Raw genomic sequence first — 13,308 nt, 5'->3', positions numbered from 1 at the left:
TTTCACAAACAAGACATTTTCTTTGGTGCATAACTTAAACATAATAACAAAAAAAATAGGAAAGAACAAATATAAAAAATAAAAACAATGTTATGATATATACTAAATAAATATGATTCAATTAATAGAAAATAAATAACAAAAGTGCAAAAAGAACTTACATTTAAAAAATGGACATGTGCACGAAGAATATAAATATACAAAATAAAATATTACAAAAATGTAAAAAATGACTGCAAAGAACCTACACAGTATATCTGACTAATGAAAGGGCAGATTTAGAGTCGTAGTATTTTGTATAAACGTGTAGAGTTTTGAATTTAATGGAGGTCACAAAGACTTGTATTCCTGATCTGACCCTAAGGATAATCTTATTTAGTCCTCTGCATGTTAAACCTGATGGTGTGTGATGGTGTATGATGGTCTCTGATGGTCTCTGATGGTGTCTGATGGTGTGTGATGGTCTCTGATGGTCTCTGATGGTGTTTATGTGATGGTGTCTGATGGTCTCTGATGGTGTCTGATGGTGTCTGATGGTCTCTGATGGTGTCCGATGGTCTCTGATGGTGTCTGATGGGGTCTGATGGTGTCTGATGGTCTCTGATGGTGTCTGACGGTGTGTGATGGTGTCTGACGGTGTGTGATGGTGTCTGATGGTGTGTGATGGTGTCTGATGGTCTCTGATGGTGTCTATGTGATGGTCTCTGATGGTGTCTATGTGATGGTATCTGATGGTGTCTATGTGATGGTCTCTGATGGTCTCTGATGGTCTCTGATGGTGTCTGATGGTGTCTGATGGTCTCTGATGGTCTCTGATGGTGTGTGATGGTGTCTGATGGTGTCTGATGGAATCTGATGGTATCTGATGGTGTCTGATGGTGTTTATATGATGGTCTCTGATGGTATCTGATGGTGTTTATATGATGGTGTCTGATGGTGTTTATATGATGGTCTCTGATGGTCTCTGATGGTGTCTGATGGTGTCTGATGGTCTCTGATGGTGTCTGATGGTCTCTGATGATATCTGATGGTGTGTGATGGTGTTTATATGATGGTGTCTGATGGTGTTTATATGATGGTCTCTGATGGTGTCTGATGGTGTTTATATGATGGTGTGTGATGGTCTCTGATGGTGTCTGATGGTCTCTGATGATATCTGATGGTCTCTGATGGTGTTTATATGATGGTCTCTGATGGTCTCTGATGGTGTCTATGTGATGGTGTCTGATGGTCTCTGATGGTATCTGATGGTGTCTGATGGTGTTTATATGATGGTCTCTGATGGTGTTTATATGATGGTGTCTGATGGTGTCTGATGGTCTCTGATGGTGTCTGATGGTGTTTATATGATGGTCTCTGATGGTATCTGATGGTGTTTATATGATGGTCTCTGATGGTGTCTGATGGTCTCTGATGGTGTCTGATGGTGTTTATATGATGGTCTCTGATGGTATCTGATGGTATCTGATGGTGTTTATATGATGGTCTCTGATGGTGTCTGATGGTCTCTGATGGTGTCTATGTAATGGTGTCTGATGGTCTCTGATGGTCTCTGATGGTCTCTGATGGTATCTGATGGTATCTGATGGTGTTTATATGATGGTCTCTGATGGTATCTGATGGTGTTTATATGATGGTGTCTGATGGTCTCTGATGGTGTTTATATGATGGTCTCTGATGGTGTTTATATGATGGTGTCTGATGGTGTCTGATGGTCTCTGATGGTGTCTGATGGTGTTTATATGATGGTGTCTGATGGTCTCTGATGGTATCTGATGGTGTCTGATGGTGTTTATATGATGGTCTCTGATGGTGTTTATATGATGGTGTCTGATGGTGTCTGATGGTCTCTGATGGTGTCTGATGGTGTTTATATGATGGTCTCTGATGGTATCTGATGGTGTTTATATGATGGTCTCTGATGGTGTCTGATGGTCTCTGATGGTGTCTGATGGTGTTTATATGATGGTCTCTGATGGTATCTGATGGTATCTGATGGTGTTTATATGATGGTCTCTGATGGTGTCTGATGGTCTCTGATGGTGTCTATGTAATGGTGTCTGATGGTCTCTGATGGTATCTGATGGTATCTGATGGTGTTTATATGATGGTCTCTGATGGTATCTGATGGTGTTTATATGATGGTGTCTGATGGTCTCTGATGGTGTCTGATGGTATCTGATGGTGTTTATATGATGGTGTCTGATGGTCTCTGATGGTATCTGATGGTATCTGATGGTGTTTATATGATGGTCTCTGATGGTCTCTGATGGTATCTGATGGTGTTTATATGATGGTCTCTGATGGTCTCTGATGGTATCTGATGGTCTCTGATGGTATCTGATGGTGTTTATATGATGGTGTCTGATGGTCTCTGATGGTGTCTATGTAATGGTGTCTGATGGTCTCTGATGGTGTCTGATGGTCTCTGATGGTGTCTGATGGTCTCTGATGGTCTCTGATGGTATCTGATGGTATCTGATGGTGTTTATATGATGGTCTCTGATGGTCTCTGATGGTATCTGATGGTCTCTGATGGTGTCTATGTAATGGTGTCTGATGGTCTCTGATGGTGTCTGATGGTCTCTGATGGTGTCTGATGGTCTCTGATGGTGTTTATGTGATGGTGTCTGATGGTGTCTGATGGTCTCTGATGGTGTCTGATGGTGTTTATATGATGGTGTCTGATGGTCTCTGATGGTGTCTGATGGTGTCTATGTAATGGTGTCTGGTGGTGTCTGATGGTGTCTGATGGTCTCTGATGGTCTCTGATGGTGTCTGATGGTCTCTGATGTTCTTTGATGGTGTCTGATGGTGTCTATGTGATGGTGTCTGATGGTCTCTGATAGTGTATGATGGTCTCTGATGGTCTCTGATGGTCTCTGATAGTCTCTGATGGTCTTTGATGGTGTCTGATGGTCTCTGATGGTCTCTGATGGTATCTGATGGTGTCTGGTGGTGTGTGATGTTCTCACCTTTTACCTTCAGCTGCAGCGTCCTCTGCTCCAGCTGCTGCTCAGAGGAGGCGGTGCAGGTGTAGAGCGCTGAGTCATCAGCCTGCAGAGAGACGATGCTCAGAGAGCCGTCTGAGTGCTGGGTCAACCTGAGACACAGGAAGTGACATCACTTATTTACTGTCCGCTAGTCTTACACTGTACAGAAAGTCCTGATGCCAAGTACCGATAAATAAAATATATAACAAATAAATGCAGAGATATACAGGACTAAAGCAACTTGGTAACACTTTATACAATGATCTCATCTGGTACAGGACTAAAAGGAATGATCACGGAACGGACGATGTGTTGAAAGGTGCTATATAAATCAACTTGCCTTGCCTAAAAGAAGATATTAAAACAGAGTGAAATACCCTCTACATAATGTATGAGCAATATGAACATAGCATTGATTGATACAGAGTTGCCCTCTCAGCCTGTTTGCCTCAGTGTTGGCCTGGTATGGGTTTCTGTGCTTCCCTAACATGATTAATTTATCAGTGTGCTGCTGACCGGGGGTTTGTGAGCGTCTGCCCGTCTTTGGTCCACTGGATGCTGACGGCCTGCAGGGCGGAGGGGGGGGCGATGGTGCAGGAGAGCCGGGCCGTCTGTCCTGAACGCATCTCCAGCTGAGAGGAGCCCGAGCGGTCGATACTGAATCTGAGAGGAACAGCAAAATATAACTCAATCAGAGGCTGTTTTAATATTCAGATCTGCAAAGGCTTTACATACAACTTTTAATTTAATTTAGACTCTTTAATCTGTAATGATTGTCTATATTGTCTCAATGTTTCCAAAAACGCATCTTTAAAAAGCATTTTTGTGTATGTAAAGAAACATATGTTATTCTCACCGAGGGACAGGACCATCTCTGGGCATCAAGATAGGATCCAGCGAAGAACCCACTGTGACACACACACACACACACACACACACACACACACACACACACACACACACACACACACACACACACACACACACAATCACCCGATCAAACACCGGGTCAGAGGTTCTTCTCAGATGCTCTCATATCATGAAACATGTGACATACTGGACTTTTAACACTGTTTTTATTGTGTGTAAATAAATTAAAATGAATATTTCTTAACAACAACAAATAAGAAATTGGATTGTTGGGCTGTTTCTACTTCCTTAGCATGTTTTCTTTTAAACTTGTGCAAAAACAAATCATCTAAAATCCACATTCAGGAGTTTATTTGACTAACTGTCTATTTGTGTCTGCAGATTTCTACCGAATCCACCAAAAGTTAGCATTACATAACGCCTCAATTGCATATTTAAATATCAGATTTCTGAAAACTTGTAATATAAAAAGTAATTGTGTTAATGTCCGTAATGAAGTGGGGAAGTTTCATGATGATATCTGTTGGTTACATGTTTTACCCTGTTCCCCTGTAGTGTGTACAACATGAATGAAATCTAGATCTCTCTCAGCAGAATCCTCCCTTCAGCAGCTCTTACACAAACCATTCATCCGTCTGTATATCTGTGAGGAGTGTCTCTGCGTTACCTGAGACGGACAGGTGGATGTAGCGGTGTTCTCTCTCCTGCTCTCGAGTCGCCACACACAGAAACCATCCAGAGTCCAGCTGAGAGAGAGGGCCAACCAGCAGGGAGCCGTTGGGCTGCTGGTGGTGCCTGGAGAACACAAAGGAGTGAGTGAGTGAGGTGTGTGTGTGTGTGTGTGTGTGTGTGTGTGTGTGTGTGTGTGTGTGTGTGTGTGTGTGTGTGTGTGTGTGTATGTGTGTATGTGTGTGTGTGTGTGTGTGTGTGTGTGTGTGTGTGTGTGTGTGTGTGTGTGTGTATAAAATCGTATTTGTTATTTTAAATGTGACTTCAACTGTGGTAGTACAGTCTTACCTTCTCAAAGTTTACATTGCTTGATGACCCCCAAAGTAGGAGCTTGTGTGTGTGTGTGTGTGTGTGTGTGTGTGTGTGTGTGTGTGTGTGTGTGTGTGTGTGTGTGTGTGTGTGTGTGTGTGTGTGTGTGTGTGTGTGTGTGTGTGTGTGTGTGTGTGTGTGTGTGGAATGATCTGCCCCTGCATATCAGACAGGCCTCCACACTGTCTGCTTTTAAATCGCTTCTGAATAACCACCTCTTCTCCTTAGCATTTTGACATCTTGTAAATTGTGTGTGTGTGTGTGTGTGTGTGTGTGTGTGTGTGTGTGTGTGTGTGTGTGTGTTTCTAACCTGCGTGTGGACAGGGGAACTCCGTCTCGTCTCCAATCCACCTTCACAGTGGAGGATGGGGGGGGGCTGACTCTACATGGCAGCACCACGGTCTGTCCCACCAACGCCTCCACCGAGGAGGGGTCCGTCTGATCGATGCTCACCCCCTCCAGAGTCAGGCTGAGGAGAGAGAGGAGGGAACAAGGACAGGAGGAAGGAAGGAAGGAAAGGAAAAAGGATGGGGGTAAAGGAAGAGTCACTTTATGCTCCACTGTTGGTTCCCCTCTCACCAAAGCAAACATAAAGAACGCCAACAACCGGCTGCAGGTCATCAGAGAGGGACAGAGACTGGGACACGTGCAACATGAAAAGAGACAAAACGATGAACCCCTCCCCCACAAAGAGCTGCAGCGATGAAACCGAACATCGCCAAGCATTTTGATAATCGATTAAATATTTCTGACTCTAAAGTGATTTTATACTTTATATTTACTGCTTCACTCTCTTTCTGTTTCACCTCATATTTTGTATTAAAGTAATTAAAGGTCACCTATTGTGCAACATCCACTTCTTCATGTCTCTTCTACATCAACATGTGTCCCCTCTTCCTCATGTCTCTTCTACATCAACATGTGTCCCCTCTTCTTCATGTCTCTACTACATCAACATGTGTCCCCTCTTCCTCATGTCTCTTCTACATCAACATGTGTCCCCTCTTCGTCATGTCTCTTCTACATCAACATGTGTCCCCTCTTCTTCATGTCTCTTCTACATCAACATGTGTCCCCTCTTCTTCATGTCTCTTCTACATCAACATGTGTCCCCTCTTCTCCATGTCTCTTCTACATCAACATGTGTCCCCTCTTCTTCATGTCTCTTCTACATCAACATGTGTCCCCTCTTCTTCATGTCTCTTCTACATCAACATGTGTCCCCTCTTCTCCATGTCTCTTCTACATCAACATGTGTCCCCTCTTCTTCATGTCTCTTCTACATCAACATGTGTCCCCTCTTCTCCATGTCTCTTCTACATCAACATGTATCCCCTCTTCTTCATGTCTCTTCTACATCAAAATGTGTCCCCTCTTCTTCATGTCTCTTCTACATCAACATGTGTCCCCTCTTCTTCATGTCTCTTCTACATCAAAATGTGTCCCCTCTTCTTCATGTCTCTTCTACATCAACATGTGTCCCCTCTTCTTCATGTCTCTTCTACATCAACACGTGTCCCCTCTTGTTCATGTCTCTTCTACATCAACATGTGTCCCCTCTTCTCCATGTCTCTTCTACATCAACATGTGTCCCCTCTGTGGAAAGAGACTCTGAAAGTTTCAGGAACAAAGATTCTCTCTCTTTTTGATCAATTTCTATAAAAACCTGTCTGAAAATGAGCTGATCAGATTTTGGCCACTTTATGATGTCATAACGATGTTTTGTCTTGTGTAACCATTAGCCAATCAGCAACCAAGGTAACCCCCCCCCCCCCCTTATCACCTGAATCTCCTCCTAGAGCACCATTGAGTTCTTTGTAACCAAATCTCTCTCAGAGGGGCGTGGGGAGGGGCTCCTTATTTTCATCTAAAGTAACAGACAGAGAATCAGCACTTTGGAAACAGGGCTGAAACAGAGGGGATTATGGGTAATGCTGCAATGATCTGTTTGGTGTTTCAGCCAATCAGAGACAGGCTCTGTATTTATGTGAGACCTGGGATATATTGATGAAAAACAGAATCATAGGGGACTTTTAAACCGATAAAACAAGACATTTAAAAATATCATCTTGGACTTTGAATTAGAATACAGATTTCTCTGTATTTTTTGAGGATCTCTACCCTAAAGGATGTTTCTAGATAACATTTATCAGACCTTTTTTGCATGCAACATGAAAAGTTGAATATAGAAGAACATTTATATAATTACCAACTATTATGATAATCAAATAGTTATTTTTAAGGCAATAGTCTTTTTTTAAGCCCTCAAAGACCCACTCTACCATGCTGCACTGCGTTATATATCAAATGCACCCGATAGGACTCAACATTGCACACTGTATAGCCTAACTGGATGGTCCTCACTTAGTATCCGTAGGATGCAGCATTGGTTTGTATTAATGTATAAAGCCATTTTAGGTAAGCTTCCACTCTAAATATCTGCTCCAGTTTGTGACTCTTACAACCTCAGATCCAGTGCCTGATACGGGTCCAGGTTCCTGCTGTGCGGACTGAGGCTGGGAAAAGGAGTCTTTTTTATTATGGTCCTTGGTCTTGGAATGACCTTCAATCACGCCTCAAACTGACGGCACTTGTCCCCATAGCATGTTTTAAGTTGAAGTTGTCTGAAGTCCTTACCACCAGCTGCTCTTGCAGTAATAAGCAGTACCTTTCTTACTGTCCTAATGTTCACAGTGTCGTGACTGCTTTTCGTCTTTTGTTTACTTAGTTGTGTTCTCTGTATTTTATATGTTTGTGTTATGTGTAACGCTGCTGCCTTCTTGGCCAGGTCCGCATTGAAAATGAGATTTTATCTTAATGCTTTTATCTGGTTGAATAAAGGTTAAATAAAAAAATACAGATATTAATGTACCTCTTATCTTATATTAGTAGTTTTCTATTTAGTATTTCATATGAAAGACGCTATCTTTAAAACAAGACATTTGAAAACATCCCCTGGGACTTTTAATAAACTGGCAAGGATATGTTTGGACTACTCTTCTGATATTTTATGCACCAAATCAAAAAGGATATAGGCCTATGATGGAAATAATGGAGTGATGCTACTCTTTTATAATTATGACATTTCTATAAATAACAAAAAAAACGTGTTGTTAATTTGGACTTTTTGTGACATTTTGTATACCCAGAAATAAATAGGACATATATTAATAATGATTATTACATGGCTTCGTTGAATACTCGATTCTGATTGGTCAATTCAGAACACGTGACACGTTGTTAATACCGAACAGACAGACCGCTGTCAAGGACTTATTGACCGTTGTTAAGGACGCTCACATATGCACAAAGAAATCTGTTCGATTTAACTGTATACAGTTTGGCCGAAAAGCTGCTTTTCTAACTGACAAGACAAGAGCGACAACAAAACAGCGGAGAAGTAACGGTCAGAAATCCTCCTTTTTACGCAGCGGTCCAGACATAGACATCAAACGACGACACATATTCAGTTGCCAGTTACTTTTGCATTAGGGCAGGGATATCTCGATACTTTCCAAGGTTTGACATAATGAATTGTGCTACTTTTAAAGCAAGCAGCGATGTTTTCAAATCTGTAATCAAAAAGCTCGTCAAAAACGCTATCGAAGCAGTTCCTGCCGTTGCTACGTTAGTTCAAACGGTAACAAAGGACTATTTCTCTTAGCGGATGCATGTCAATTTAAATCAATACATAAATCATTTTCTAAATCCATAAAAGCATTTCAATTAATAGTGGGAGTCATAACGTTACTTTGTTGAGAATGTGGCCATGTAATAAGCGGGATAATGTGCTGCGGTGCGGTCATTATGGGGAGAAGAACACCTTCATGCCGATCTAGATCCCTCCGCTTCGCGTCGGGCTCCTGATCAGCGCCGCAGCACATTATCCCTTACATAAAACGGTTAGTTGACCCACAAAACATCAAGTGATATGAGCTGTTAACACAAAGGAGACTTTTCCCTCCACCAGAAGAAACCCAGAGCTCCCAGCGAGGAAAGAGATGAAACTAAAACACCAGACTCCTCAGAAAGACAACGTTTAGAGACACAAAGACAACAACATGTAGCATCACAGCAGAACCTTTATTAGTTTATCTAAAGACAACAGAGAGACAACACAAAGCACAGAGGTGGTGACAGGAAGCACGAGACGACTAACAGGAACTCCACACACACAAACACACACACAGTGAAAAGTCCCAGAAGCAAAAATATGGATCGCTGTGAGGTGAAGAACTTCTCCAGACATTTAGTCAAGTTTAAAAAGAACAAACGAGGTGATGCAAGCGTGAGAGCGAGAGTCTGTTGGAGCTGAAGCTGCAGCGGAGGATCTACTTTATGCTGCGTTACAGTCAGGGTCAGATGTCTGAACATTTCAACTAAAAATGACGTGTGTTTAATGCTGGATACGTTCAATTATTTACACATTTTTTTGGGGCATTGTGACATTTTTTTTGCATCACGTTACCGTAACCACCTACCTCATAAAGGGTTACAATGATGGTCAGAACTGAAGATGGTCAAAAGTTTAAAATCTGTGAATTACAATTAATTTGTTAAATAATAATAATAATGAAAATATTATTCAAATAATTGATAATAACATAATTTTAAAGCAGTTTCTAGATAATGAGAATTCACTGACTTTTCTCATACTGCGAAACAATACAAATCCACCTAGTATTCAGTATACAGAAAATAGTGTGTATTATTTATATTTAGTAAAGCAAAATATACCTTGCAATGCCTTTTAGTCAATAGTTTTAAAATGTTCATTCTTCATGAAGTCAGACTCATGGATTTTATTTTACAAGCAGGATCTCCGACTTTAAGACGCTTTCATTTGACTTTTGTTGGAAGGAGCCTCGGACATGTTTGAGCTGTGACATGACTGTAACGTAGCATTACAAAGCAAGAATGAGCTTATATTAGCATCACATGAAAAGCAAGTTGCATAAAATAAAGCACACACACACACACATATATATATATAATATAAGAGGAACACCCTGAAGTACACTTCTACACGACTGCTGCAAAAACAGACCTTCCTGCAGAGTTCATTCACTCTTTAAGTTCACTTTCATTTAAAACATTATACATTTTACTGAAGACATTTCAAAAATGGTGATGTATTGCATGTATCATGTCCACTTTTTAAAATCATCTTGATTGTTGTTTTTGCACAATTCTAAAGCTGACATTTAAGACTTTCTAAATATCATTCTGAGCAACACTTTTCGTGCAATTCACCGCTATCTGGATCCACACTTATTAGGATATTTGACTGTGCAACTTCACATGACAATATGATTTAACATCTGTTTTTAGGATGCAGGTGATTTCTCTCTTTGGGGGGGGGGACACTTCCTTCATCCTCAGATTGGGGCTCCTTCAGCAGGACGGCTGTAATCAGCATTAAGACACCAGTGGAGGTAGTGTGTGGGGGGGGGCGTCTCCAGGTGGGTCTTACCTGGCTGCGGGGCCGGTGCGCTGAGCGGCAGTGGAGGGGGGGGGTCTGCGGACGCGGAGGATCCTCGCTCTGTGGGCCTGCGTGGCGGCGCTGGTGGCCTGTCTGGAGCCGGTGGAGCCGCCCTGGACCGTGAAGATCCTCCCCATGTCACGAGACCCTGCACCTGTGATAGAAATGTATTTATTAGGATAAACCCCTTTTCGAGGGGGTCTCGACAAAAGCAACGTCTTACAGACATACATGAACAAAACAGTAGAAAGCAAAGCATGACAAACCACCTACTGGGTGTTTCTCAATGTCGAGGAAGGATGCTCCAGAGCCACTATTTCAAGCACACTACGTCATCGAGTGCCGCCGAAGGACTGTTCCAATGTCCAGCATACTTGGAATTCTACCGAGCCCGGCGTACTTCGATTGGAGTAATTTCGATGCTGCACATGTGTAGACTCCGCGGTCTTAAAATCCCCACAATGCTTCGCGCACGGACCAATTTCCCCAAATCTGTGGCGGAAAATGTAAGGCGGGGCCTCTCATATGAAGCACACTTGCTCGCCTCTTCCACTCTTCGTTTTCTGAATGCCAGGAAGGATTCTTGCCTCGCTTCTGAAGCAAGTGAATCGGAAGACATGTGCTACCAAGCAAGCGTCCTCGACATTGAGAAACACCCTCCGTAGCTCAACAATACTAACAGAAAGCAAAGCATGACAAACCACCTACAGTCAGGTACAATTCAGGAAGTAATACACAATGTATGTAATGTTTCTTTTCTTTTTTATTACTGCCGATTTTCATTCCATATTTTATTCCTTTTTATTCATTGCAATGTAAATACTGTTATATTTTACTATATATTTTTAATATTTTTCTAGTTCTCTACCTGTGTTTTTAATTCTTGTTTTACTTTTATGTATTCACCACGACACCAAGTCAAATTCCTCGTACGTGTCAACCTACCTGGGGATAAACCTGTTTCTGATTCTGATTACAATTTGATAGACCGTAGTCGTAGTGTCTAATAGATCAGTTTCATCAATAACAAGAGCAGACCAGCTGAAGATGAAAGGACTTTTTTTTTTCTTTTTTTTTTTTAACCTTTATTTATACAGATGAATCCCATTGAGATCATTGATCTCTTTTTCAAGGGAGACCTGCTCAAGTAGTTCCACATGAAACATAGAAACATAGACAGAACAACAAGGACATCATACAGCATCATTTACATAATTATCTACATAAACAGGTACCAATAGCTTCCGATTGAGTAGCATCCAACCGAGCTTTAAAAACCTTTAGTGGCACCAGATTGCTCAGCTTCCATTTAATTTGAAGACTATTCCATGATAGTGGAGCTGCGCATCTAAAAGCTGTCTTCCCTAAGACAGTCCTAGCAGTTGGCACATTTAATAAAACCACAGCATTCGATCTCAGGCAGTAGCCACTTACAATTTTCCGTGAGATCAGGGAGCAGATATAAGATGGAAGTTTCCCTAACATGGCTTTGTATATAAAAATGTACCAGTGACTGAGCCTCCGTACAGTTAGTGAAAGCATTCGAAAACATACCCGATGACGCAGTTCCAGCTGTTCTCCCCCCGCTGGGCTCCCTCCTTGGGGTGGCCGGTGCAGCGGGGGCTGGGCGGGGTGCGGGGCCCGTGTGGCTCGGGGCCGGTACCGTGCAGGCCCGCTGGCACTCGGCCCGGGTCATGAAGTTGTTGCTGTTGCCGTGGCAGCTGCCGAACCAGAAGTGAAGGCACTTGGATGTGAGCACGTCGAAGTGGTATCGAGGCGTCCAGCTGGAGCAGGAGCCGGCGGCACGAGGGAGGGAGCAGAAGGAGCGCTCGACTGCAGGAGAGAGAGGGGTGGGGGGTAAAGGTGGAGTCAGGGCTTAATTTATTATATATTACTTTAATGCTAAGTATGGCATATGTTGCATTGTTGGAGGAGCCTGGCAATCAACATGTTTGGTGTCAAGTTATTGTGCATATGACAAATAAAGCTGTTGGGGAAATATTTTCCTAGGCCCATACCTTTGAACCAGTTTGCCCTCTGAGCACAGGCCTGTGACCTTAAAGGTTCAAGTTCAAGGCTTTTTACATTACATTCATTTACATAAATTAACTTTTATTGGTCATGCGTACATAGCTACAGTGTAGTTATGACGATGAAAATCTCAGGTCACAGGCTTTTGGAGAGACCTTGGGCTGATACAGGTGTTATTAAAGTGCTCTCTCTTGTTATGCAGCTTGTTGATTCTTCTCTCAGAACCAGCTAAACACACGGGTCTGAGGTAGAGATCTTCAGAAACAGAACACATGTCTTGTGAATTCTCTGGCCCAAGCTCCAAATACACCGTCAGAGTTTGCCATCAATGGATGCCCTCCCCGTCTCTCGGAGTCTCCATTGCTTCAGAAGTATCCGTCACAAAAGCCTTTGAGTCCTTTGATAGGATTTGCTAAATCGACAAAATAACTTTTAACAATAAAACAATGCTTAGCTAGTGAAACCCTCACTCACTCAGCAAAACATTAAATAATTGTCTGAGTTAGTAGTCTTACTGTGGTTGGGGGGGTTGGGGCAGCTCTCTCCGTTGGGACCCCCTGCTGGCGTGGTGCGGTCGTAGCAGCACCCGTAGGTGGTGAGTTTGCACTGAGCGGCGTTCTCAGAGGGGAGAGAGGGAGCCGCCTGAGGAGAGGAGACAGGAAACATCAGAAAGAAAGCTTTTATTGTCAGTGTCTGAAATATAAACACCAATTTTAAAGTCCTTACATTGGCTCCCCACCGGTCTCAGCATTTATTTTAAGGTTCTGGTTATTACCTTCAGAGCCCTGCATGGAAATGCACCGGAATACATATGTGACCTTCTCCATCCTTACATCGCCCGTAGGTCACTTAGGTCTTTAGGTCTTTAGGTCAGGGCCTACTGGCTGTCCCACG

General features: G+C 42.5%; 1 protein-coding gene across 1 annotated transcript in view; it reads right to left on the bottom strand.

Annotated features, from left to right (window-relative positions):
- The window catches only part of paplna (papilin a, proteoglycan-like sulfated glycoprotein), a 49,643-nt gene that overhangs the window by 5,027 nt on the left and 31,308 nt on the right, over positions 1-13,308 (bottom strand). The window contains exons 18-25 of the mRNA XM_079691813.1: positions 12,930-13,056; positions 11,938-12,216; positions 10,375-10,537; positions 5,212-5,370; positions 4,531-4,658; positions 3,850-3,901; positions 3,510-3,656; positions 2,976-3,103 (exon numbers count right to left, since the gene is read on the bottom strand). Of these exons, the coding sequence (XP_079547939.1) occupies positions 2,976-3,103; positions 3,510-3,656; positions 3,850-3,901; positions 4,531-4,658; positions 5,212-5,370; positions 10,375-10,537; positions 11,938-12,216; positions 12,930-13,056 (1,183 nt within the window). The remainder of the gene's footprint in view (positions 1-2,975; positions 3,104-3,509; positions 3,657-3,849; positions 3,902-4,530; positions 4,659-5,211; positions 5,371-10,374; positions 10,538-11,937; positions 12,217-12,929; positions 13,057-13,308) is intronic.

This window comes from Notothenia rossii (assembly GCF_949606895.1).
Source record: "Notothenia rossii genome assembly, chromosome: 7".
Classification (NCBI taxonomy): domain Eukaryota; kingdom Metazoa; phylum Chordata; class Actinopteri; order Perciformes; family Nototheniidae; genus Notothenia; species Notothenia rossii.
The sequence above is the reverse complement of the archived record's forward strand: the minus strand, read 5'-3'. Positions and strand labels throughout refer to the sequence as shown.